The 26,321-nt window shown below is 29.9% G+C and overlaps 1 protein-coding gene across 12 annotated transcripts in view; it reads left to right on the plus strand.

The window, feature by feature from the left end:
- LOC115210389 (bone morphogenetic protein 1) overlaps positions 1-26,321 on the plus strand; it is a 2,987,986-nt gene that overhangs the window by 2,180,285 nt on the left and 781,380 nt on the right. For 10 of the 12 annotated variants that reach the window (XM_029778966.2, XM_029778967.2, XM_029778971.2 and 7 more), the window contains 2 exons: positions 5,561-5,633; positions 11,585-11,632. In XM_029778966.2, coding sequence (XP_029634826.1) covers positions 5,561-5,633; positions 11,585-11,632 — 121 coding nt within the window. The remainder of the gene's footprint in view (positions 1-5,560; positions 5,634-11,584; positions 11,633-26,321) is intronic. The other 2 variants (XM_029778970.2, XM_029778972.2) reach the window with 1 other exon arrangement.

Genomic DNA, 26,321 nt, shown 5'->3' on the forward strand with positions numbered 1-26,321 from the left:
ATTATCAAGTTGGTGCCCCAACATGGCCACATTCCAATGAACATTACTTGTTCATTTTTACATCAATGAACAAGTAAAAAAATCTCAAAGTTTTCTTATCAAATAAAAGTCAATGATTCTAGTACTACTCTTTATGAATTTTCTCTTTCCCTCTCATCTCCAATTTCTTTCATGTACCTTAAAATATCGCATTATATTAACTACTATTAAATAGTAAATTGCTATTTATCTCCAGTGCCTTTCCATTTTCTATGTAAACCCTGAATTTAATCATTTCATTTGCACTCTGTTGATTGTGAAATTCAGAAGAAATCAGATTAGTCTTGTAAGTGGCATCATCTTAATAAATGCTCCTTATCACACAAGATTCACACAGTATAAATGGGATATAAAGTGAGATAATGTGTGTGTGTATGTGTATAGTATTATATTTATCATTGTTAAGGTTTCTCTTATTTGGCCACAATATTAATCAATTATATAGTTTAAATTTTCTGTTGCTTCAGTTAGAACTTATATACACAGCAAGCTAACAATAGTAAGTTTGCTTTGAATAGTTATAACAACATTACCAAGATTGATCAGTATCCAAGAATTATGTAAATTGCCTTGCCCTGAGATATATTATTGTTTTATGCTTAATTTCATTATCTCCATGGTGATATAGATTAAATCCAAATTCATTCTTGCTTTAATTTTGATACTTCTTCTGTTAGCTTAAATGGGGCTAGAATATTCTACTGTGCCATGTTTTACTTAAAAATTTATAAATTTTTCATTATTTTAAAGTTTGTCATTGAAATCAGTAGAGGTATGGGAGTAGGAAGATAATATATACAAAGATTACAAAGGAGAGTAGCTTGCATCTACTCCTCATTTTTTTCCATGAAGATAAATTAATATTCATATATTGTTGAATTCACTTAGCACGCTCATTAACAATATCATTACTTAATGATCAAAGTGTTAGATCCAGACTAGAATGAGATATTACAAGGTTTCATGAAAATAACATGATATGTATTTTGATTCCAGCTTTTCTGCATCCTCTAGCATCAGATAAATTTGAGGATACAGACCTCTTTCCAAAATGAATATTCAATTTCATTTATTCATTCTGAGGTGTGTAACCATATAAAATATGCTTCGATTCCATTCTTTAAATGCATCAAGGGATATCCATGCACATAAAAACATGGTTCCTTTATCACTCATCCATCAAATCAATTTATTGCTGTATGTAGAGCCTAAACATTCCATTTAATACATATATTATTTTTAGAGAGACATCATCATCATCGTCTAGTGCATGCAACCTCTCATATATCTTGGCTAATGTCATCACTTGTCATTGTGTACAGAAACAAAACATGTTGTGTGAACTTCTTTAATTTGTTTAATTATAACCTGCTTTCCTCTGATTGTTTGATATAAAACCACACGCTTTAAAGTATTTAGATTTAAATTAAAAACCCATATATCATAGTTTTATACGCAATTATTTTAAGTTTTGTCACAAAACCCAGCTTAACAATTATAATGTTAGCTATTTTATGAAACCCGTATTGAAATTCTTGATTTAAAAAATTACAATCGTATTTAAACTTGTAGGCTGTGTACTTCATACAGTTGTCAAAGAGGTAATTTAATGATAATCCAGATATATTACTTTTGTCCCTTATCGTCTAAATAAATATTAATCCTTTAGCATTTAAAACTGACCATATCTGACCCAAATGTTCTACCTGTTTACTTTCAAACTGGCCAGATTCAGCGTCTCACACCGTCCATACAATGTCATTCTAAAAATGAATAATTTCATCTTTGAAATCTCTAAGCTATGAGATAATATACAAGTAGTTTTTAAAAAAACGTGAATAAATAAGCATTACATTTCACTGAGTAAGCTGAATGTTATAAAGGGTTAAACATTTTATTTTATCCATTCATTTCATGCCCATCTTCTCCTATTTTTTTACCTTCCTTTGACTCAACCTCTTCATTTTTGTCATTATCGCGATAGTAGTCATTATTGAATTCACATTTAATTCACTCACAAGGGTGTCTGTGAATGACGGATGAGAGAAGTTCTTTGTCAAAACATTTCTCCACAGCATCCAACACAAACAACCTCTGACAACAAAGTCTAGTTGAGTGATTTAGCACGGAAATCTTTTACTGTTGAATGATGAAAGAGTAAAGACCAATCACTGGTGCACTAAAACCAGTTGATTCAAGGAGATAGAGATGGGCATCATCAACAATGATTGACAACTCACCTTAAAGGAAGAGACTAATGTTAAAACTTCCATAGTTTTACAGCTACATCTAACCTTTTGTAAGCCTTCAGGAGATAATACAGGGAAAAAATCTGGAGCTGAAGTCCATGAGACAATACAGAGCAGCCTACAACATTGTTCTTGCTACTTCAGTGACAACACTGATATCAAATGTATTGGCTCCTACCCTTCCTTGAATTACAGTTGTGAAACAGAAAGTTGAGATTTGCTGTGTTAGCAATGTCTGGTACTGCAAAATTTCATGCCAAAGCCTGCACCCTGAAAAAGTGTAGGTTCATCATCTCAGAGATTATGGATATCTCTCTCTCTCTCCCTCTCTCTCTCTCTCTCTCTCTCTCTCTCTCCCTCTCTCTCTTCCTCTCTCTCTCCCCCTCTCTCTCTCTCTCACACACACACATCAGATGCATATGATATCCAGATCAAGTGCTGTGAATTTTATATGTATATGATGTGTGCACTCATACATAATTAAAAATGAGTTTAAAAATGAGTATAATGTTAAGCGCAGAGTAGGTATTATTTATTGTTATTTCCTGACAATATAACCAATATATTTCAATAATTACATCTGCAGAGGAAACTGGTTTATCGTACATAGCAAATATATATTAGGTGAAAGGTGGCAAGCAATTTAAAGAGGAATACAAAAGAAAAAGGGGGGAAAAATTAAGAAAAAGAAAGCGGGAGCTGTTGAAGGGATTAATTATAATTGTGAGGAGGAAGCAAAAGAGAGTAGGATTGAGTAGAAGAGACAGTACCACCACCACTACCACCAAGGTAAAAAGCCAAACATAGGTAGGGTGGAATTGGTAGAGAAAAGATGAGGAAATTTAAAGGAGTGTAGTATATCATATAATGTGCATTGATGAGTTGTGTAAGGACAACAATGCAGCTTATATATAAGACACAGCCTGTTGTTTATGTGAAAGGATGGAGAACAATGGTATGAAACAAGGTAAAGAAATAGAAATCCATAGTTCACTCATGCCATACAGAAACACAGCCGATCAATAAATAATGTTGAAATAAAATTTCTGTCCACACATGCTAAAAATGTGTTACCTCATTAGGCGAAAGAGTTGCTATGCATTCTGGAAACAGATTCTGAACTGTCACCCATCATCAGTAGAAAGAATAAGTATATTAACAATTTTACCCTCACCACTAGAAATATAAAAAAATAATATATGATATGATTAAAGTCACCTAAATTTAACCACACAGATACACACCCAAACTATGAACACAACATTGCTTCAAACTGCATACATGCACACAACATATGAACTACACACATGCACACTTACAACCTACAAACTGTGAACACACTCTCACTCATACATTCTTATATTAGCACCAAGAAAGATAGAAATAAGCAAATGAAAATTTTTAAAAAATAGATGAAAATAAAAAGGAACACAGTGACAACAGGCTCACTTGCTTGACAGCATATAAATGTTTGACAACACACTCTTTTGCTTGACAACATATAAACATTTGACAACATATAAACGTCTGACAACTTATAAACATTTGACAATGCACTCACTTTCTTGATAACTGTAAATACTTGACAACAAAATAAATAGAAAGAGAATGAGTTGCAAATTGAAAAATCTTTGAAATCATTGCAAAAACTGTAGAAATGTGATAAAATGTTTACGATAAACCAATCAATAAGAATTAATTAATAATCAATAAAACTGAAGTGAACTACAAACAGTGCATGTTTTTACAGGCAAAATGTCCCTCCCAAAGTAAAAAACATTAATTTCAACACACAATTTCACATCAAAATTCATGGAAAACAACTTCAAAAATTAAACACTGATAGTCTTTTTCATGGAAACAGATGTAATAGTTAGAGAATAGGGATATGATGTGCCCACACGAGCTTTTACATGATTTATAAGACTCTGTAAATATAAGAAAACCAGTCAATGGCTTTAACAATTACTTTCAAATGTTCTTGCTTTAACTTCCTGTATGTCTTTTTATTATATCTCTGACTTACTTCATTCACATCTCTCTCTTTCTCTCTCAACCATTTAAAACTTGCTCAAGGAACTGCTCCATGAAAGTATGGGAAAGACATTTCTCAATGAAACTGCATAATCCTATTTCTTTTGTTTTTATCTCATTTCGTGACATTATATAAAGAATTTTATTCCCTTTATATTTTTTTAATTTCTTTCACCATCCTCCTACTTATGTTATTTGTGTAAATCTCAATTTCAAAATCAGCATTCACATTAATTATCAATCTCATTACTATATTGTTTTTTTTTTCTGGCTTTAGTTGGAAACAATTGTATTTAGAAGTATTTTATTTTTAATTGTCATCTGTTATTAACTTACCACATCCTGCAAATTATTTTCCACCAAATGCTTAGAACATTTCAATGAATTAGAAACGGAAAATTAGTAAAAGAATTTCATGCAACTTGATTTAGCACTACAAAAGTTTTCCTTTTTTTGTTTTTGTCTCTTCCTCCTTATAAATTTCTTTTGGTAACATTTTGAACACAGCAGCATTCTGAATGTTTTGTCTAACAACTGTTACCTCTGCTTTTCAATTTAATCCCTCTTATAGAATTTAGTTATCATCAGCAATCAATATTTTAGTGTCATTTGTTTTTCTTTAAATTTTATGAAAAAAGAAAAAGAATTAAAAATTAATAATGTCAAATTTCATCATTTAGTTAGATAGGGTGAAAATATTTTAATAATTAAATTTCAAGTATCAAATCATTTTGATGTTAAAGCTCTTATGGCATTTCTTCCACTAAAAATCTCCAGTCAGCCTACCATCATTACTTCCTTTGTCTCTTCCCAGTAATTTTGTTTGTTATTTAATTTTATTTGATATACATTTCCATGAAATAAAAATGCAGGCTATGTATTGTTGGTGTAATTCCTGTTGCTATGAAATATTTTTATCATCAAACTGAGCATGATGGCTGAAGAATTAAAGGCTTAGAATAGAAATTTAGAAGTGAAAAAAGACGTACATTTCTGAATATACTGCCAATCTCTCAGAACTTTATGAGCCATACAACTGTTTTTTCTTTTTTGTTTTATGATATAAAATGTAAAGTAGCTTAAAAAATAGTAAAACTGACTCGAAGACTTTTTTCTTCTAAATGAAAATAAAGTGTGAAATTTAGATTTCATGTATCTTTGCATTCACTGTAATAATCTCATTTATCTTCTGATTATCAAATGAAAGTTAAATTAGAACTTTTTTTGGTTTATTTCAGATGGTGAATATCCTACAAGGGATTATCCTAGCACTGACATATTCTATACATCTAAGCAATGCCGTAAATCCAGGTAATGAGAATTGTTGTATTTACTGCAAGCTCATGCACTCTCAAAATTTGTTTTTCTATCTTTCAAGCTTTTTTGAATGATTATACATTTTTAGTATGTGTTGTGTGAACTTTACACATTTTCCCTTGTAATGTTATTAGTATAAGAAATGCTTCACCGAAGCACTTTGAGATGCTTATAAATTCTGGTAATAATAAAATATCTGTTTAGAGATTTGTTTGGACAATATCTCTCATTATTTTCATACTGATATTTATTAATAGTTTTTTGTTTCTTTCTATACCTGTAATTTTAATATAACTTCATCTCAAAATATTTGATAATTTTCCATATATATATATATATTCATGTAAAATGTTTACTCTGCACTTCATAATTATTTATACTTAAGCCGTTGATTTTTTTTTTAATATTTAAATTCTTTCAATATTTCTGAATGTTTTTATAGAAATGAAATGTTGTTACCTTTGCACAAAACATGGTTCTCTTCAAAAGATTGACACTAAGTTAATTAGAACTTACAAATACACTTGTAATATATTTAAGACTTTAGTTCAGGTTTAAGTAATATCCATTAATTTTAAACAGATTTTTAAAAATATAAATATTAAAAATTTGTGTCATTAAACATAATTTATAATAATTTTCTTTAAAGAAAAAGAAAGACTTGAGAAATGACAAATATTGCTTTAGTCTGAAACTTAATTCACAGTGTGACCTCTAAAATCATTTATAAAAGTATTTCTCACATTTTAAATGGCTTAAAACCAGTAATGAATATTAATCTATTATTCATTACAAATCTACAGTGTATTGTGCCAGTTGAACTCAGAATAATTAAACTTAGAATTATAAACATGATAAATGTATTATTGGTTCCTTGTAAATAGATCTACTAAATTATTTGAAATAGTTTTACTTTTAATTCATTAAACATATGACATATGATTAGAATCAAACATTTATATTATATCAAATGTGATTGGATATACAACTGTTTTATTTTATTTTCCTAAATGTAACTTGTTTCATGAAATCTGATTATTTTGTGTCATTCGATAGAGTTGAAATCTCATAGATATACGAAAATGACAGTTTGTATTTAATCATCTGAAAATTGTTTGATGCACTTTACAAAAGAAAAGTGTATACATCATATTTATACAGAGTTACAGTGATGAAAACAATAGATGTGAAGCATTTATAGTTTTTCCAAGGTCATTGGCACCATTACTAAAAGTAGTTCTGTTGTCTGAGAATATGTCATATGAAAAATGGAGAAAATATCAAAATACTCTTTCCAGTTACTTTTATGCTGAAAATTATTTCTAAAAATCTCATGCATACATTGTAACGTTTTCATTGATATATTTTAAACTGATTCTCAGAAGGGTTGTAAAATACTTAAAAACTTTGAAACATACCAGATATTTTTAGTTTGTGAATTGATTCATTATAGTGGCTAGGTTTGTAAGTGGTTTAATTTTAATCATTATACATGAGGTCACATATTTTGATGTTAGTATCTCACTCAGAAGAATACAAATCATAAGTGAAATAATTATTGCCAAAACCTGAAATTGAAACATGTATGTACTTTTGAAATATCTAATGGCTATATCATAGCATCCATTCCACTATAATAAGAGCAATAAAGTATTATTCCAAATTCATGTAATTATAGTCAACATTATTAAGAGTTAATGACTATTGTGTAAGTAAATGAAATGTGAACAAAAAAAATGTCATGAAATATTTTCTTTTCTTATTTGAAATAGATCTTAATCACCATCGTTCTTAAATTGAAAAGATACTGTTGGAAAAGTTACATCTGTAAAGCTTAATGAGCTGAAAATAGCTTGTTAGAAGTTTAAAAAAAAATGAAATGGCACCTCAAGGAAAAAAAATCTGCAAATAAAGCTCTCTAATGAAATGGGTTACATTAGTTATTTACTCTTTTTGTTTGCAATTCCAGCTACAATGAAACAGTTATTTTTTTATTGATTAGTTTATTTATCTCGAGATATTATCAATACTTTAATTATTAACTGAAAATCAATGAACTCCAACATTAAAAAGCAGAATGATAGCTATATTCTAAATCACAGCTTCCAAATCAGTGTTCTTCTGATTTCACGTTTTATTAGAAGCAAGATACTTATTACTTCCTCTGTATTTAACGATATACACGGCATAGTGATAAATAAAAAAGAACTGAACAGGAATTTTAAGAAATAGGATAAACACTATATTAACAGAAATGAAACGATGATATTGAAAGAGAGAGAAAAAAGAAAGGAATATTCGGTTGGAACTATATGTTTTGAAGTCATGATTCATGTTGCCAAATAAAAGCCGAAAATGATTTCTGAGAAATGGAAGTGAAATGTCTTAGCATCGTTGCTATGCACACAGTAATATATAAAATTCAACCTTATTTGTGTTGTAAATACAAAAAAAAAGGTGTTGAATTTAGTTTTACCCCCGTCTTGTGGCATCTTAAAATTAATTTCATATTTATATTTAAAATAAAACTAATGAACACTGGATAAAGCTCTTGAATTTGTTGAGTTCATTTATATACAGGTTTTCATGCTTAAAAATTTTGTTGAAGAATTAATGGTAAGAAAGAAAGACCTTTAATATGGTTGTATGATTAAGAGATTTGATTTACAACCATATGCTTACCGTATTTCATTGTGCTGCATGGAACACTGGATATGTGCCTTGCACCTTAACCACAGGAACTGTATGGAAGCTTGTAGTGAGGGATTTAAATATCCAGTACTCTTCACATAAAGTTTTATGTTGATAGTTGCTCTGCAGCAAGTTTCACAGAGATGCCTTTGTTACTGTCATGCAGTGAACTAATGATTGACCCACTGGATACCTGCTTCTAACATCACTGTCGTTGTTTACAAACTGAAATATATAAAATCCCTAAATACTATGTGAAATTATTTATGATTGACCATTAAGAACAAGATATTGATTTAGAAGGATCAAGAAACCAGGTGACTATTCTGTGACTAAAGGATAGTTTTAGTTGAACACATTCTGTTTCAATGAAGATCATTTTTATTACAATCATTATCACCAAAGTTTGTTTTTCTATGTACTTGTGCCATATTTCATGCAGTAATTAATTTATTAATATGATTAGCTAAATTCAAAGTAGTGTTTTTACACCCAAATATGTTTCAAGTTTTGACAAAAGGCCAGCAATTTCAAGGGAAATGTATAAGTTGATTATATTGACCCCATTGATGAACTGGTACTTATTTTATTGACCCCCAAAGGCATGAAAGTCAAAGTTAACAAAGGCATTTCAACTCAGAATGTGAAGTTGGACAAATTACCTCTAAACATTTTATCTGGCATGCTAATGGTTCTGCTGGCTCACAATCTTGCTTTACACCCAAGTATTAAAAGGATCAATCAATTGACAGATTGACAAATTTTGAATATAGTAACTAATTTAGTATAAAGAGAGGGTTAATGATGTATTTTGATAAAGAAAAATAACTGCTTTATCTTGGTGTTGCAAGTATTGTGTTCAGTATAGGCCTATAAATTAGTTCTGATATAATTTCTAATTATCACTGAAGAAGATAAATGTAATGAGCAGTAAACTAATTTACTCAGTCATACACCCACACACACACACACTGTATTGTCTTTAGGAATTACACTTTTTCAAATTTCCCTGTAATTTAACAGCTAACTATTATCATGTCACTTTAAATTTTCACTTCCATAACAGAAAAGCTTCATTACTTGTCAAATTCATACAGTTCATTCAGCCATTTATCATCAGTATGACAATAATATATTTGTTTCTATGGCAATAATTAAAAGTTATTCAATCTAAATAGTCTCTATATTGTTTCACATCTAACAACATGCCTTACTTGCTGTCTTTGAAATACTACTTGAAATGTATGAGTCACTCTTTCAGTCTTAGCTACTGACAGCCACTTGAAATCTATTGTCTTTTAATAAATTTGCTTAATCAGCAAGTTTTATTTTGCCAACTATTTGTAAGTGTTAACACATAAATTATTAATAGTAATATTTCTCTTATGACAGGCAATTTGATTTATTCTCTGGAAAAGATACTCTTAAACATCTACCTACTCTATATTTGTTCTCTATTGAAATTATCATAAGAAATGCTTTAATATCTAAGTTGAACCTAGATGAATGACACTGTATTCTGCAGAATTCTCCAGTGTTATATGAAATCAGTGAAAAATTCATCAGAAAGATATGTCCTACTCCTTTTATTTTGGAATATCTTAAATAATGATATTTGGATGATAAAAGTTGAATCATAAAGAGTTAGAAGCACAGTAAATAAGAAACATTTTACAAACTTTCAATGCAAGATTAAATTGACTATAAAATTATGATAAAATTTGTATTCCAGTGACTTCAAAAGCTTAATGACAAATTATTTTAGAATTTAAAAAAATTGTTTTTACACATTCTTCCAGCAGTACCATATATATGGTTTAATATAATGAACCAATCTGAATTGTCATTTGATCACAGAATATGCCACTTACAGAGATACCTTTCTTTGGTTTTTGTCTTGAATCTGCTCCCAAAACTATATAAAAGTGTAGATACTTATATATATATATTAAAGATAAAAGGAAAAGACAGAATGTTCCATCAAAAAAATTTATATTACCATAACAATTGTTTCATCTTCAAGATGCACTGCTTGCTGGGACTTATCCTGAAATAAGGTTTTGATACTGTGTTTAACACATATTTTCTTAACCCTAATTTTTTAAACTGTATTTGACTTAAACCAATACTAAACTTTTTCTTATATCAAATTTTTTTCTTTCATAAATATGGAAAAAATCTAAGTTATATTCTCTTTCTAGGATTAAATTATATATTAACCATATGGGAATGGCAAATATTTTATGGAACAGTAATTGTACCTGCAGAACACTTTTTTATCCTAAATATTGCTGTAGCAGATCTTAAAGAATCTACTTTAATTTTGAAGAGAAATAAACCACTTTAAGCCGTTTATTTAAAAAACACTAGCTATTACAGATCAGAATATCTTTTTCAAAAGCAAAGAATTTCACTGAAGACCATATACATACGATTTTATTTGAGAAGAGAACCATGTTATGGAAGGAAAACACTATTCTGTTACTGCAATAAATCTATTTGATATTAATGTACAGAATTTCTTGCTCCATTTATTTTTTTTCTTTTATACATGTGCAGATTAAACTAAATTGTAAGATACTCAGATACATTATGATTTAGAATTTAAGCAATTCTTATTCATCTAAATAATTTCTAATTTCTCATAAGAATAATAATGATTTGTAACATTAACAAAATTTTGATTTCTGACATTTTCATAAGAATAATTTTCTTTTATTTGTAATATATTTTGATGTGATTATATTGAGTTTAAATGTTTTATTTTAACTATGAAATATTATGTTAAAAGCAATACCATTTTTAAATCTAGCAAAATTGTTTTTAAAATTTTGCTACATTTGACAAAATTCTGAATATTGTACCTTGATATCTCACTGATCAAATATAAATAAATTGAAATGAGCTATTATTAAAATTCAATTACTTATAATGTTTTTCTATTAAACTTCCATTGATCAGTAATGTTTTAGTTAAACTGGAAAAAGTTAATCCATATAATTATTTTCTGAGCTCAGTACATCATTATATTTTTACTATTTCTAATTGTCTTCACTATACAATTAATAATCATGTAATGGATATCTTTTACAAATTTTAAATTAAAAAAAAAGCAACATGCATTGAGTCTAACTCATAGAACTCTTCAATATAGATAAAATTTCATATATCCATGAGATCTCTCCAATCACCAGTGAATAATTTCTGTTTTTTTCATTCTTGAATGTCATTTACATGATATGTGTTTCTTGCAGCAAAGGAAAATTGCTTAACTTATGAAAGCAACTATCCAAAAACCAGAGGTAAAAAATTGGTCAGTTTTATAGCATTCTAAAGTTGAGCAATTATGTTTACAATTGTATTATTTATCCACTCCTTAGATTCATATATTGAACATACACAATATACTGAGTTCATAAGAGTTTGCACTTATTTTAGTGCAAGTAATCTGCATATGTAATGAGAGTAGCACCAATAGAACATATTAGATATATATGCAGATAAAAAAAGGAATATATAAATACAGAATATAGAGTTCAATGAGAAATATTTGTGTATAAATATATAGTGATGCTATTTAATTAGTTGATAATATCAGGCAAATATAAAATTTATTTTCTAAGAAACAAGAAACAAAAGACATTTAAATATAGTTAAAGAAAAAATATTCCCTTGTTATTCATAATGAAAAAAAATATGCATAGTAAGAATGTAATTCAATATTATTTACTATTTATCTAAATTACACCATGGATAATTAAAATTTAATTTTGAAATTATCATTCTTTTTAAAGCTCAATTTAGTTTTGATAAATATTTAACTATTTTTCACACTTAACCAGCACAGAGGAAGTATATGTGAAAATTTAATTTGAAAATATTCAGTACATTTAGCTTTTAGCTGGTGTTTTTCTTGTAAAAAATATCTTATGATTTTATATTTAAAAATACAAATTTAGTGTTTATCTATTTTTTGCATGCATGTTTGTCTCCTTGTGCATTTGTATTTTATGTGTGTTTATAAAATTGTTTTTATTGTTGAGTGTACATGATGGTATGGATGTAAGTTTGGATGAGTTCATAAAACTATCTGTTTTCAAGAAATTTTCCGCAGTTGCTTCACAAACTGTGACATCTCAAAAATAAACTGTCTTCCTGGAATTAGCATACATTTGTCTTTGTTTGGCATCTTATCAGTTGTGTTGAGCACTAGTGGGTGGTCTGTTAAAGGAGTTTGATTTGTAACCACATAATTCTGGGTTTGATTGCACAGCAGATTGGCAAGTAACTTTTCCTGCAGCCTCAAACTGACTGGGATTTGTTAATGTAGAAGCTATTCATGGGAATGTGTAAGTGTGTATGTATGTAAATTTTTATCAATGAAAGATATCAATGCCAATATGCAAACCTACAGAGTACTAATCTTTGAATGAAGTCCATTACTGTATTTATTCTCCACCAATTTACAAATAATACTCCCTCATTAGTCAGACCATCAGCTCTACTGTGTACCTATGAGGGGTCCATTTAAAACAAGTAACTATGCTATTGTTCTTCAATTGTAATATTAAATAGAATAAAAAACGGCTCTTAAAGTCTGAAAGGGAGGAACATGCAAGCTTTCAACTACAGATTTTCCAACTGAGAGTCTATCATATCCTTATTGCTAAAATTTCTGTTTCCTGAATGTAGTTCTATAATTCAGTGCATTCTATAGCATGAATATGTTTTACACACTAGCTAATATTTAGACTTAAATTGCAATCTTTCAATCACCTTGATACTTAAATGTACATTTAGGCTAAAATGGAAGGAGTTGAATAATTTCTGTTTTCTTTCCATTATGCTAAACACATCTTGGATACATGCATCTTATTAAAAGAGGCTTGTGACTCCTAGAGTGTAATATTTACTGAATAATAGGATGTAGCCTTAGACAAAAGTCTTCTAATAAGAAATGTGGTCACTTACATGCAATGTATTCATAAATCTTGTTCAGAAAGAAAGAGCTGTCCTCTTCCTCTCATTTTTACTAAATATTTTGTTATATGTAAATATACATGAGATCCTGCATCATTTTTGCTTTTACCCCATCAATTTTATCAGTAGAATATGATTGTGAATGAATTCAGCATAAATTCTGCTTAGAATAAATGTCTGAATTTATACTGGCAAGGATCTGTTTCGTTACAATCCAATAATCAATAGATTTGAGATGAAACATCAGGAGAGTATGTTTGCTTTTCATTATTTCTAATTACTTCCATATAAGTATTTCATCATTATAGAATATTGATCCAAAAAGAGATTAAACTGCATCAACTACTGTTACAGAAAAGAAAAGTAGTTATTTTTAATGATTGCATAAAAATAATATTTAAAAATGATATTCTTAAACCAAGTTTAATTTCTCTTTTCAACACAAGATTAATTTCTACTAGGCTTATGCATTCACATTTTAACATTGCATGTAGTATGTCACTATATTTGTGTATATCTGTTTTTACATTTATTTATGTGTGTCTCTTAGTTATATGTATGTGAGCATTTGTGCTTGCATATCTGTGTCAATGGAAAATATCTGACAAAGTGAAAGATAAATATAAATATAATGAAAATTAAAATAAATGAAGTGAAAATGAAATTGTAAATCAGAATCAGAACTATACATTTTTTATGGAAAAAATAATCAAAATCGTTTCATAAAGAAACACACCGCTTGTTACGAAATTAGATTTTTAAAGCAAAACATCAAAAATAAATATTTTCTTCACATCAGTATTTTGCATAATTTGTTTCTTTTTAGAATTCGAACAGGATTAATTATCTATCAACAGAAAATGTTATGATTTCAATTTTCTAATATTTTCTAATATTCTATAAAACAAAATCATAAATTTCTTTCAATAACTTAACTTATTTATCCGGCAATGTAATACATACATGACAGTGTTTTAGTTGAATTTTTCCAGTTGTATGTAAAGTTTCTCAGTAATTAACCTTACTACTTTTTCTTTAATTTTGTGAATTGAAAATTTTTAATTAGAAGTATTGATAGGTATGAAATTCCTCAAATGTTGACTTCTTGAATGAGTCAGAAGAAACATTTATGAGAATATTAATAAATATGTTTCATATTTTTCATATATTACAATATTTTGCATTAAATAACTTAAATGTTTTGACATATTTATTTAAGTATAAATCTCTTGGGAAGAAATTCTCAATAAAATATCTGATTATACTTATTTCATATGTGACTTTTTTAAAAATCGTTTTAATGACTTTATTATGAGAACTAGAGTTCTGTTCAAACAAGTAACAGAGATTTATAGGAAATACTTGTAATATCAGTTGTGTGTATGCCGGTACCTGCATGTCTGTGTGATTAAGAGGTTTCCTTCCCAGTCATATTGGCTTGGGCTAGGTCCCACTGCATGGCACCTTGAGCAAGTGTTGCATCAACTGCTATAACCCCAGGCAGACCAAGGACTTGTAAGTGGATTTGGTAGACGACAGAAGCTTGTGTGTGTGCATGTGTTGACATCATGTAATAGTTTCAGATGATCATCATTATCATTATAAAAGGCTGTTTGTTTCTGGCCTTCTGTGGAAAACATAACTCACTATGAGAAAATATTACCTTGGTTGAAATCAGTTGAGAGATGGCAACAATAAGGGCAAGCCAGCCATAATATATCTGTCTTAACACATTCCATCTGAACCATGCAAAAATGGAAAAGTAAATGATAAAAAATGATGACGAGGTACCTTACAATCTCTTTTGAATGTTGCTGTATAATGTAAGATATATATTTAGTTTCATGAATATATCTGGATATTGTAAGAGCATGTTCAGTTTGGGTATAAACCTTAAACTACCAAAAACTTTTTAATAGTTTAAAATATCTTTATTTTCTTAAGAGAGAAAATATCAGTTCTTGAAGAAACTATCACACACGTACGTTTAAGATGTTTAAAATCTTTTGTACCTTATCGTATCTTAGGTTCATTTGACTTTAGAGCTTGTTTATTTTTATATTACTTGAAAAAAAAAGGAATTATGGAAACGCACCTGCATAGCTAGTGACCTGATCTGAGATTGTGTGCTGAAGCAAAAACAATTGCAGCATGGAAGTGCTTATAAGCCATTTAAAAACATACAGAAACTGTTAGATTCACTTCAACATTTAAATCTAATTTGCTAAAATATTTTCATCACTTTGAGACCGCGACCTATTCACTGACAAAATTCTAAGCTGCAGGATTCTTCTAAAATTTGATGATTTTGTGCATACCTATGTTACATAACTGATTCTAAGTTTACTAACAATTCCAATGTGTTGGATGGGAAGAGTCTTTGATTAAATAACATCCAGCTTACCTTCTAATAATAATCATTGTATTTTCACAATGATTTGAATATCTATGGTTTGGCAGTGATGATTATATAGGATCTACTTTCTTCTGTTTTAAATGTTTAATACCAACCTCATTTGATGTATGAAATATGTGTTAGCTGTCTATCTTTGTGTGTGTACATTTGTGTATGTAGTATATGGTTTTTCTTTATAAGAAGTAAGAGGAAAAGTATGCAGTACATAATGTGGAGTATAATAATATCTCTTCAGGTGATATCTTCTACTATTACTTTAAGTTTTACAATTGTTTGATCTCTCAGATGACCATATTGGTGTGCAATGAAAGATATTAAATTCAAACTGGCACTGAAATTTCATTGGTTGACACAGATCATTACTTGAAAAGAGTATATATATTTTGTAAGACAGACAACTGTATTTGGCTTGTTAGTAAAAGTCATTATTTAGCTCTTGACTGCCTATTTCTTATTGGCTTTCTTGGTACCCCTTGTGTGTGTATATGTGTGTGTGTATGTGTGTGTATATTGTGATGTCATGTTTGAAAGTAGAGGCAATGCCACTGAGTGAATTAACCAAAATGAGAAGACTTAAAATCCTGCTGCTAGTGTTCTATACTTATCTGACTGCATCTCAATTAATTCTGACTACCACAAGGACAGGTCTTAATTTTCATACATACCTGTATAAGCAAGTGAAACTACTCTTTGTAGATTATTAATTTAAAGAATCCCTTAATTGTCACTAACTGTGATTCTGTTATTATCCAGAACATACCATTATAGAAGAGAATTCTTTTAGTGGAAGAATAGAAAAGTAGTACTTTGATTTTATTATTGAGTAAAAAAATTTGTCTGAATTTCTGAAACAAAAGATAAGCATTATCAACTGGTATATTTGGACTAATGCCCTCATCTTGGTTGTTGCAGTCATGGCATTTCAGCCTTTATACCTTGCAGCCTTTTGCAAGTACCTGTCATACAATCCAGTGTTCTGAGAAGATTGGCATAGACCCTTTATTAAATCCATAAGTGTAGATTTCTTTCATTCCATTGTCCATACTTGGATGATTATTTTATAAGTCATCCTTCTACTGAGAATACATTGTTCAACTAAATCAGAGATTGAGCTCACTCACACCCATTAACTAAACTACTGTTCATAAACAACTCTTATATTCACTATTCTATTGTCTCATTGGACAAATTAAGTAATGAATGGAGTATTAAACCCATCTTTTTCATCGTTTTAGGCTGAATGTTATTTCATAATTAAAGGCTCCCTTGGTATTTATCTCTATGCTAGGACTACTGAAATTATCAAAGTGCTACTTTTGTGCTGAGTCTTTCAGTCATTTTAGCCTCCAGTGTTGTTCCTTATTTATTATCTTGACTTTATTCTACAAGGGTTGGTGACTTTCCTTTTCCTTCCACAAATAATAAACCATACCTGACTTTAAGTGGGTGATTGATCATGTCTTTATACTCACAGCCATTACTGCATGAGGTGGAATACACACAATTTTTGCTCATCATCTCTTCTGTTGAAGGTTTTATTGAAGAGTGATTCACTTGATGAGTACACCTGCTTTTAAATATGTCCTGATATTGTATGGACTGCAAATCTGAATTTTTTGATGTGCTTCTAATGGAAAGCTGACAGATTATGGCTCTTGCTATGATTCATGATAAACAGAAATTGGATCCTTGATTTGGGATTATACTACTATTCTGGCAGATAACCTAAAGGGGTTCTTGTCATTCTATGTAAAAACAACAGGCTTCCATTTAGAGATTGATTTATATCGACATCAAAACAATTTAGCTGTTATCTTCAATGATAGTAAACACATATATTGTTTATTTTAAGGAAGTGGCTCTAGGAATGATATCCTTAAATCAAAAATGTGACTGAAATATATAGATGATAACTTCATACTCTGGCTTGATGAGGAATGAGAACTAGTACAGCTGGGCTATGAGAACTCAATAGATTTTCAATACAATTCACAAATGAAAAAGAAAAGATCCATGAACTAACCTTGAACACAGTTGTAAAAGAAACACAGACTGTGGATTGACAATATCTATATATCGTAAGTGCTTAAATTTAGATTACCTCTATTCATATAAAAGGAATAGTCTATGGGCAAAACTCAGATAAATTTCAGCTAGCATCAGCTTTTAAGGGCAGTGATATAACGGTCAAGAATTTAAGTAAAACATCTTCCAGATGTGAGCTACTTTACATAGAGGTACATCAGAAAAATGCAGAAGATCTGTGAATAATGGTATAAGAGAATCGGTCAGTCATGAGTGTAGCTCATCTTATGCTGTGGACAATTGTTTATAGAAACAGAAAAGGATGTCAAAGAAGAAATGTGTGTATTGATTATATATTGATAACTCCTATGTATCTCTTATATCTTCATTTTAGTTGGTGATATTTCTCACTCCTTGCTCCTTTTTTTTTTTTTTTGCTTAATTTCCACATTTGTAACAAACAACATAGCTTGTTTGTTTCACCATTCTGCCAGTTTTATTTTTATTTTTTTAGGCTTTCTGCTTTTTTAATTACTATTTTGTCAATATGTCTGCTACATATTTTGTAATACACACACACACACACACACACACATATACATATATATATATATATGTGTACACTTATGTGTGTGTGTATGCAAACATTGCTAAATACATGTATAGTTGAATTTATATGATCAAGTATAAACTCATCCAAACTACATGATAAATTACTGTCTGAATTAAAGTAACGTTCATAGCTGTCTAATGTCAAGTTACGATAAAAACAATTCAACAAAAGTGTTAATTAACATTGAGATTGTTAAAAAAGACACAATATTGCTGAATATTTAAAGAAAGTAGATGCCATAACACCTGTACAGCCTAATGCTGAGTATTACAGACTTCATTAGTTCAAACTCATTTAGTTTTAATGGATAAGCATTACTACAGTTATAATAATAATTCGAAGTACTTAATGTCAAGTAGTTATTGTCATGTTTGCATGTTGTAATGAGTTCCATTAGAGCAGTAATGATCTGCATTATGTACTCAATTTAGATATAACAAACTTTTATATAAATTTATGATCTATCTGTTAGATATGCTGGATCAGGTTTATTCAAACACTAAATCATCTGCCCAGGTCCAATTTAATTCAGATTAGTTTGCCTGTTGTAAGTAAATGTCCATTGAGTGATACTTTTATACTTTATATAGCCTGCTTCAGTAAGCGTTACTCAGATGTATATAAGCTTACAATCTATAATATAAATTACAAGTAAGATTATGCTATGTCTGTAAACTTTACATCTAATTTTCTTCATGTGCGTATTTCTTTAGACTGTGAAGTAATATCGTTGAAAAACACTATTGTTTTCTCCCAAAACAAATTTTACTGTTAAATTACATATTCTTGCATTTTTATCACAACGATGTCAATGTCTTGAAAAGTTTTAGTGATATAGGAATGGAGGAACACTGGAAATTTTGAGTTCAAGTAGATGCTGTAAAGAGATACTCAGGAATAAAATTATAAGTCTTTAGTCAATGACATCAGTTTTAGACATGAAAGATGTTTCAGTATTTACAAATATATAGAGTTTCGCTCTTTGATCATCATGTGTTCCATTTTTGAATGCATACACAATACCAAATTAGATACAAAAGATTTACAATTCAGATATCACATCTGAAATTCTTAAATGAAATAAACAAAAGTCCCTAGTTAATTTAACAGAAAAATATAATAAATCACACCAAATTCTCAACACAATAAAGACATATTCACATTAGTGCTTCTCAACCTTTTTCTTCCCATGCTCTACTCTCAATTCAAACAAAAAATAAAAGAAAAAAGATAAGATGTATGCTACACCATCAGTAAACAAAGTTATATAGCAGTTGAATTTTTAAAACTATTGTAAGTTGTATTTACTTCTTGCTTACACTTCATTCTGAAGGAAGCCACACTCCTCCAAAATATTGCCACATTCAACTAGTGCCATTTGGCACTTCTCTAAATCCAACATTTTGCACCAAAGTAAAATTTAAAGCATTAACCAAAGCTACTCAATTGTGAAATACAATAAGCAATATTAGAGACTCAAAACTTCCCCAACAGATTTCTTTGATTAGAGTAACAGATGAATGTAAAATGCCAAAAATAAAATACACACAGAAATAAGTCTTTAAAGCTTACTAACCTTGAGCCAAATCAAGTTATAACAGTTCACATTCAAAGGTTACTGTTGCAAGGAACTCAAGATTTGTGTCAGCATTCAGTTTCGATATACTATAAGGTTTACATGTATTGAGCACTTTCTCTCTCAAACATATGCCAGAAATTCAATGGTGTGTGTGTGCACACACACAATTATTACATCCATACATATAAAAAAAAAATGTGATATCTAATTATATATCAGTAAAGATGTTTTGCAACTTTGACATTTACAACTAAATATTGTGAAAACATTACTTGAGAAAAGATGTTGATATTTAAAATCAGAAATAAAGAAATTTTATTTATATGACAAATGAATTTTATACTCTTTCCGGTCTTACAATATTGCCAGTAACACATATTTTTATTGTCATTGATATGTTTAATTGGAAAAATTCTCGTATTACATATTATGAACTCTAACTGAACAGTAAGAATTTTCAGTTTTATAGGAACAGGATTATATAAAATTAGTTATTAAAATATATAAATCAATAGACTGAGAAATGTAACCAAATAAGACTAGTTCAGTTATAATTTTATTCTTTGTGTAACAATAGAATAATGTTTATAAAGAAAAAGCATGCTTTGAATATTTTAAGGTTTGATGTAATTATAGTAAATAAGAAATGTGAATAAAACAAGCTATACACTTTAAATATAAGCAATGTACAACATCATTAATGCTCCTCTATTAAAAATAATATGACTATGATTATGACTACAGTCATTTGAGCATTTATTACTTGGTAATAGAAAAATCAAACTGATCTCTAATATATTAAACTATTGTAATAACATTTTTATCTTCATAGCTTTCTTTCATTGGTAACATTTTATAGTGTAATGTTATGGCATAAATCTATCACTATAGTTAGCTAAATTTGATATAAGTATACACATTTAGATTCGCACATATATACATACACACACACATATATATACACACATGCATATATGCAAGGAAGATAGAAGACTAAGTTGGCTTAGTCATAATTGTCTTCTTTATTTTTAATTCTATTTTTGTACATAATTAGATGCACATATTTTTGTAATGCCCAACTTTTGTGTATATTCATAGGTCAAAAATAATATATTATAAAATACCCTTGCTCAAAATTGAATAAATGGAATATTAAAAAAAAAAATACAGCCCATGAACTTTACCTTCCTAAAATACCAAGGTTAAAATTTTTAAATAGTAACCAAGTAACTTTTAGAACATTTAACTCTTGAGAAAAATCTGGTGATCAACCAACCTCCACACCTATCTATGTACTTTTGTGAGCATTAAAGCATGAGATAAATGAATTACTATTCTAACAATGCCATGACATGCTTGACTGATAACCTCCACCTTCTTCAAACAATCAGTTGAAGTCTCCTTAATAACACAAACAAAGAGAAAAAAAAATCTGCTGACCAACTAAACTTACATTGTTTTGTGAACTCTTAGAAATATCCATAACCTAACAGCTGACACATCTAAATAAACACTTATTTACATGGGACTAAACTCTGAACTTTAATCTTGACTTTCCCAAAGCAAAAGCTTTATCTCTCACTAATATCCAAATGAAAACAACCACTGCCTAGCTAACTCCTTCTATCCACCTACATTCTTTTGAGAACCCCTTAAAAACAAACCCATGACCTGAAGCTGATACACCTGATTGCAAAGTTCTACATGCATGAATAAATTCTGAATAACAACACAACCAGCAGCAAATTCATTAGAAATAACCTTACTCATTAATTTACTCACAAATTATAATAGAAAAAATGTTATTATACCCTGCTTGAAATTTGGTGGAATTGAGTGTGGAAGCACACCCAATGCAACAATCACCACTGAGCATAACCCCAAATTTATTCACTAAAGATTTTCCATGACACCTCATCATCATAACCTATACTACAACCTAATTGTCATTCTACAGAGCTGAACTTACTTCCCCAAATTTTAACTTAATAGAGACTATATAAGTATCAAGATGAATTTAGATGTACCATAGTTTAATGATAGCATACTGGCATAAACTTCAAAGTCACTGTCACTATTATTTTTGTAAAAGAACAATAAATTTTTAGTCTACAATAAGTATTGAGTAACCCCTAAGTTTAATGTAAATTTGTTTTCATTATGAACAACTGCAGTGTGGAAGTTAGCTATTCAGAAACATGGAAAGACCGTTAGCTTCACTTAAACATTTATTGCTTGCAGTATGGTGCCAAAATGTTCATTGCTTGAAACTGTGACCTGGTCCCTGATAAATGAGATGCAACACACGTTTGTCAGGAATCGGGTCACAGTTTACAGTGATGAAAATTTCGACACCATATTACAAACAATAAATGTTTAAGTGAAATTAACATCCTTTGTTCTTCGTGCATTTCTGAATGCTTAACCTGCATCATCGATGCTGCAACTGTTTTAGTTTCAACACACGATTTCAGATCAAAACATTTGCCATGCAATTACATTTCTGTTTTTATTACAACTCTAGTGTGTATGTAAGTGTGTATGTAAGTATGTGTGTGTGTGTGTGTACATGTTTAAACATTTTCACACTCCAGAATCTCATCATCATTTTTATAATAGTGTAAATCATTCATTTTAAATTTCATTGTTTTCATAGTTTTCATATTGGAATGCAGTGAGCAAAATATGGAACATTTTCCAAAATCCCTCCATCTTTTAAACTAATCATGAGGACAAGGTCAACAGTTTTATAGCCTTGTAATGTCTTTTATTGCAAGTAGATGTAGTTCAGCATTGCAGAAATTGTAGCAGGTATTGAGAAAGATAACATATCTGCATATATATATATATATATATATATATATATATATATATATTTAAAATGAGGGTAAGAAATTGGATGTTAATTTAATTAGCATCAATTTAATACCAGTGGTCTAGCATATTAAAATCTGAAAGTTCAGTAAATTGTATTTTATACATATGAGAGTGATGACCACTGTGAGGACAACCCTTATGCTAGAAGTAGATCTGCTATGGTCTTACCACTAAGAAATGTTCTCAAAAAAATTTAGCAAACACCAGAACGTAAGCGAGCAAGACAAATGAAAAGTAACAAATACAGATTATTCACACACACACATATATATATATGTGTGTGTGTGTGTGTAATATATATATAATGTTCAATGTGTAGGTGAGTGTGTGTGTTATATCTCCTTGTCCTCATATCATTTGATAGTTGTAAACAAATATCACTATCATGCAAGTGGTGTCCTTCATTTCCAATCTTCCATGAACACATGTCTGACCTTGGAAAAATATTACTTCACTTGGAAGCAGGTGAGGGTTGGCAACAGGAAGGGGCATCCAGCTCTAGAAAAATCTGCTTCAACAAATTCCCACTGACCCATGCAATTATGGAAAAATACTCATTATACCGACAACAAGGACAATGATGTTACTGTGTGTTAGAGTACAGACACACACAACACATTTATGAACTTTAGGCTAGTTAAAATGTTTGACATATTTCAACTTCTAAGAGCAAATTCACTGCAGTTACCATGGAGAAAAAAGATTCTCTTATGGCAAAAAGGTCTAAAAACACTATATCTGTCCCATGCTGCTCCCTGTCAGATTCCTAGATATGACTAGTTCTTTAGCTGGTATCAATGGTGTGTGTCTGTGTGTGTGTGTGTGTGTGTACATGCACACATATTAAATAAATGCATGTAAGTATTGTATATGTATCTCATATATATATATATATATATATATATATATATATATATATATCCTCTGGCATCATTTTAATCATTGAACATCTGAAAAACAAATATGCTTAGTAGTATCCTAATGAAGGTAGGAGCCAATATAGTTTATATCCTTGAGGATAAAATCTAAGTGCCAATTTAATAGAAAAATAGCAACATTAGCAAACATGAACAATAGAAAAGGCTTTCATCCACATAGTACTGTCATTGAAATTCTAGCTTTTTAATGGACTGTGGATGGGTTTTAAAAAACCTTTCAAGAAACTTGAAATATGATCCAACCTTTTGTATGGTGATTTTGAGTATATGTGTGTTTGTGGGAAAGAAAGAGAAAGAGAGAGAGAGAGAGAGAGAAAGTGTGTGTGTGTGTTTTGTGTGTTCAGCCAGCCAGTCAGACTGACTGCCTAACATAAGAGTGCAGTCAGCCATCATCTCAAAACAATAAAAACAAATAATTTTCTTTGTCCCCACCATCATATTCCTATGCTTCATCTCCCCTCTTACCACTCTTCCTTCTTTACTTTTCACCTTCCTTTTTTTTCCTCTCTCCATCACTCACTAATCTGTCTGTCTTATTCCTTTATAAATTTACTCTTTTTTTATTCCCCATTGTATTATATATTTCTGGGTTGGGGATGCTATTTGTATCTGTTTTAAATGGCTTTTACTTTTCAGTACTTTTTTATTTATTTGCTCTTATCTTTTTATTTATTTTTTAAAATTTTATATATATTATTCCTAATTGTGAACAAATATTTTTTTTCCTAGTGTGGGAGACTTTTAACTCTTTGAGAGCTTTTTTTGTTTTTGTTTTCTTTCTCTTGTCATAAAAGCTACTGTAGGAATTTCCACTTTCAATTGATCTGTCTTTCAACCACCTTAACATCATTTACCTATTTCTGCCATCAGTAGCACTATTTACTCCAAATACACACACACACACACACGTATATGTGTGTATGTGTATATGTGTGTGTTTAGGTAAATATGTAGGCATGAATCAATATGTGTATAATAGTGCACACACGTACATTCTCTCTCTTTCACACACACATACAGATACACACACACACACACACACACACACACACACTTATGTACATGCATATGCATGTACCTTACATACGAATTGTTGCAACAGTATCCGGAGCACCACTACCAGCATCTTTAGAATAATTTTGTTTACCTCTTTGGTGTCTACATTATCATTGTTGCTGTCCTTATCCCCATCTCTGCGAACATTGTTCAAACATTTCTATTGTCATTCTCTTTATTGACACAGTCTTCTCACCACTAACACTACCATCATCATCATCATCATAGTCATTGTCTTCATCACAATCATTAAGCATCTGTTTTATTGTTATTCTCATCATTGCCCTCAGAGATTTTCCTTTTTTATCAGTGTGATCATTATCACTGATATATCTCTTCATAATTTATAACTGAAAGGGCATTGACATACATGATGGAATAGTAATAGTTAATCCTGCAGAAAATGCCTTGCAGTAAGCATTTCATTCAAATCCTGTCTGAATTAACCAAACTCTTCCTGAATTTTTTTTCTTTTTTCTTTTTTGCCTTTTTATCTTCTGATAAAATTTTTTAGCACTTATGTCTAGTGAGGTTGACTAAATTGTTGATGCCATCACTGTTAAATATGCCATATATCTTGTTTACCATTAGTGTTTACCACTAGGTTCATTAATAGTCATACAGTCACTATCCTTCATCAAAGTCTTGACCACAGTTTTGGAAGATATCATTTATTCTCTCATTGGTCAGTTTGCAGATGATGACATGCCTGGCAAGTACGTCTAGATGTCACAGAAAGTACCCGGCAAATTGCAGTCTGCCTTATTGCTTTCTTAGTTGGTCAATCCAGCTGATTATGAAGGCCACTTGAAGCATCTATGTATGATACTCATGAAAAGATTTTGCATTAGAATTAGTGAGGCTCCAAGTTTTGCATCCTTAAATAACATTTGCTTTGATTATTGCCAGCATCCTTTTTCAAGAAGTAGGTCACATGACGCATGCTGCACCGTCAGGTGGGTCACACATGCATATGTTATTTTCCTCATGAAATTGACCTGTGCCATTCAGAAAGTCACTGAGGCTGCAGTTTGTCCTCAACCGGGTTTGAGGTCCAGATACTCTGCACTTTCCAAGTAAAGCTTCTAATGACAATGCTGTTCCTTTTTGAGCCCATCTTAAATGATCCAATGTACTTGAAGTCAGAAACCCACTTGAGCACAGCACCCTCATTGGTTCTGAACAGCTTTTGATCAGGTTTATTGTGAACTATTTATCATAATTACTGAGAATTGAAACATTGAAATTCATTTTGACTTAATTACCTTAATTTCTGCCTTTGCTGGAAGAGTGCATATGTTAATATATTCATTTAGGGTGAAGATGCTATTTCTATCTGTTTGAAGGCATTTTTTCCTTCTTCTTATGATATGTGAGATATTGTTAATCAGATTTGATTAATATCTGTCAAATGAACTATTGTTTCATTCGCTTTACACCATTCTTTTTCTTGCTCTACTCTCAGCATTTCTTGCTTTCTAGTAATGCTCAAGAATGATCTATGATT

The sequence above is a fragment of the Octopus sinensis genome, linkage group LG4 (assembly GCF_006345805.1).
Source record: "Octopus sinensis linkage group LG4, ASM634580v1, whole genome shotgun sequence".
Classification (NCBI taxonomy): Eukaryota; Metazoa; Mollusca; class Cephalopoda; order Octopoda; family Octopodidae; genus Octopus; species Octopus sinensis.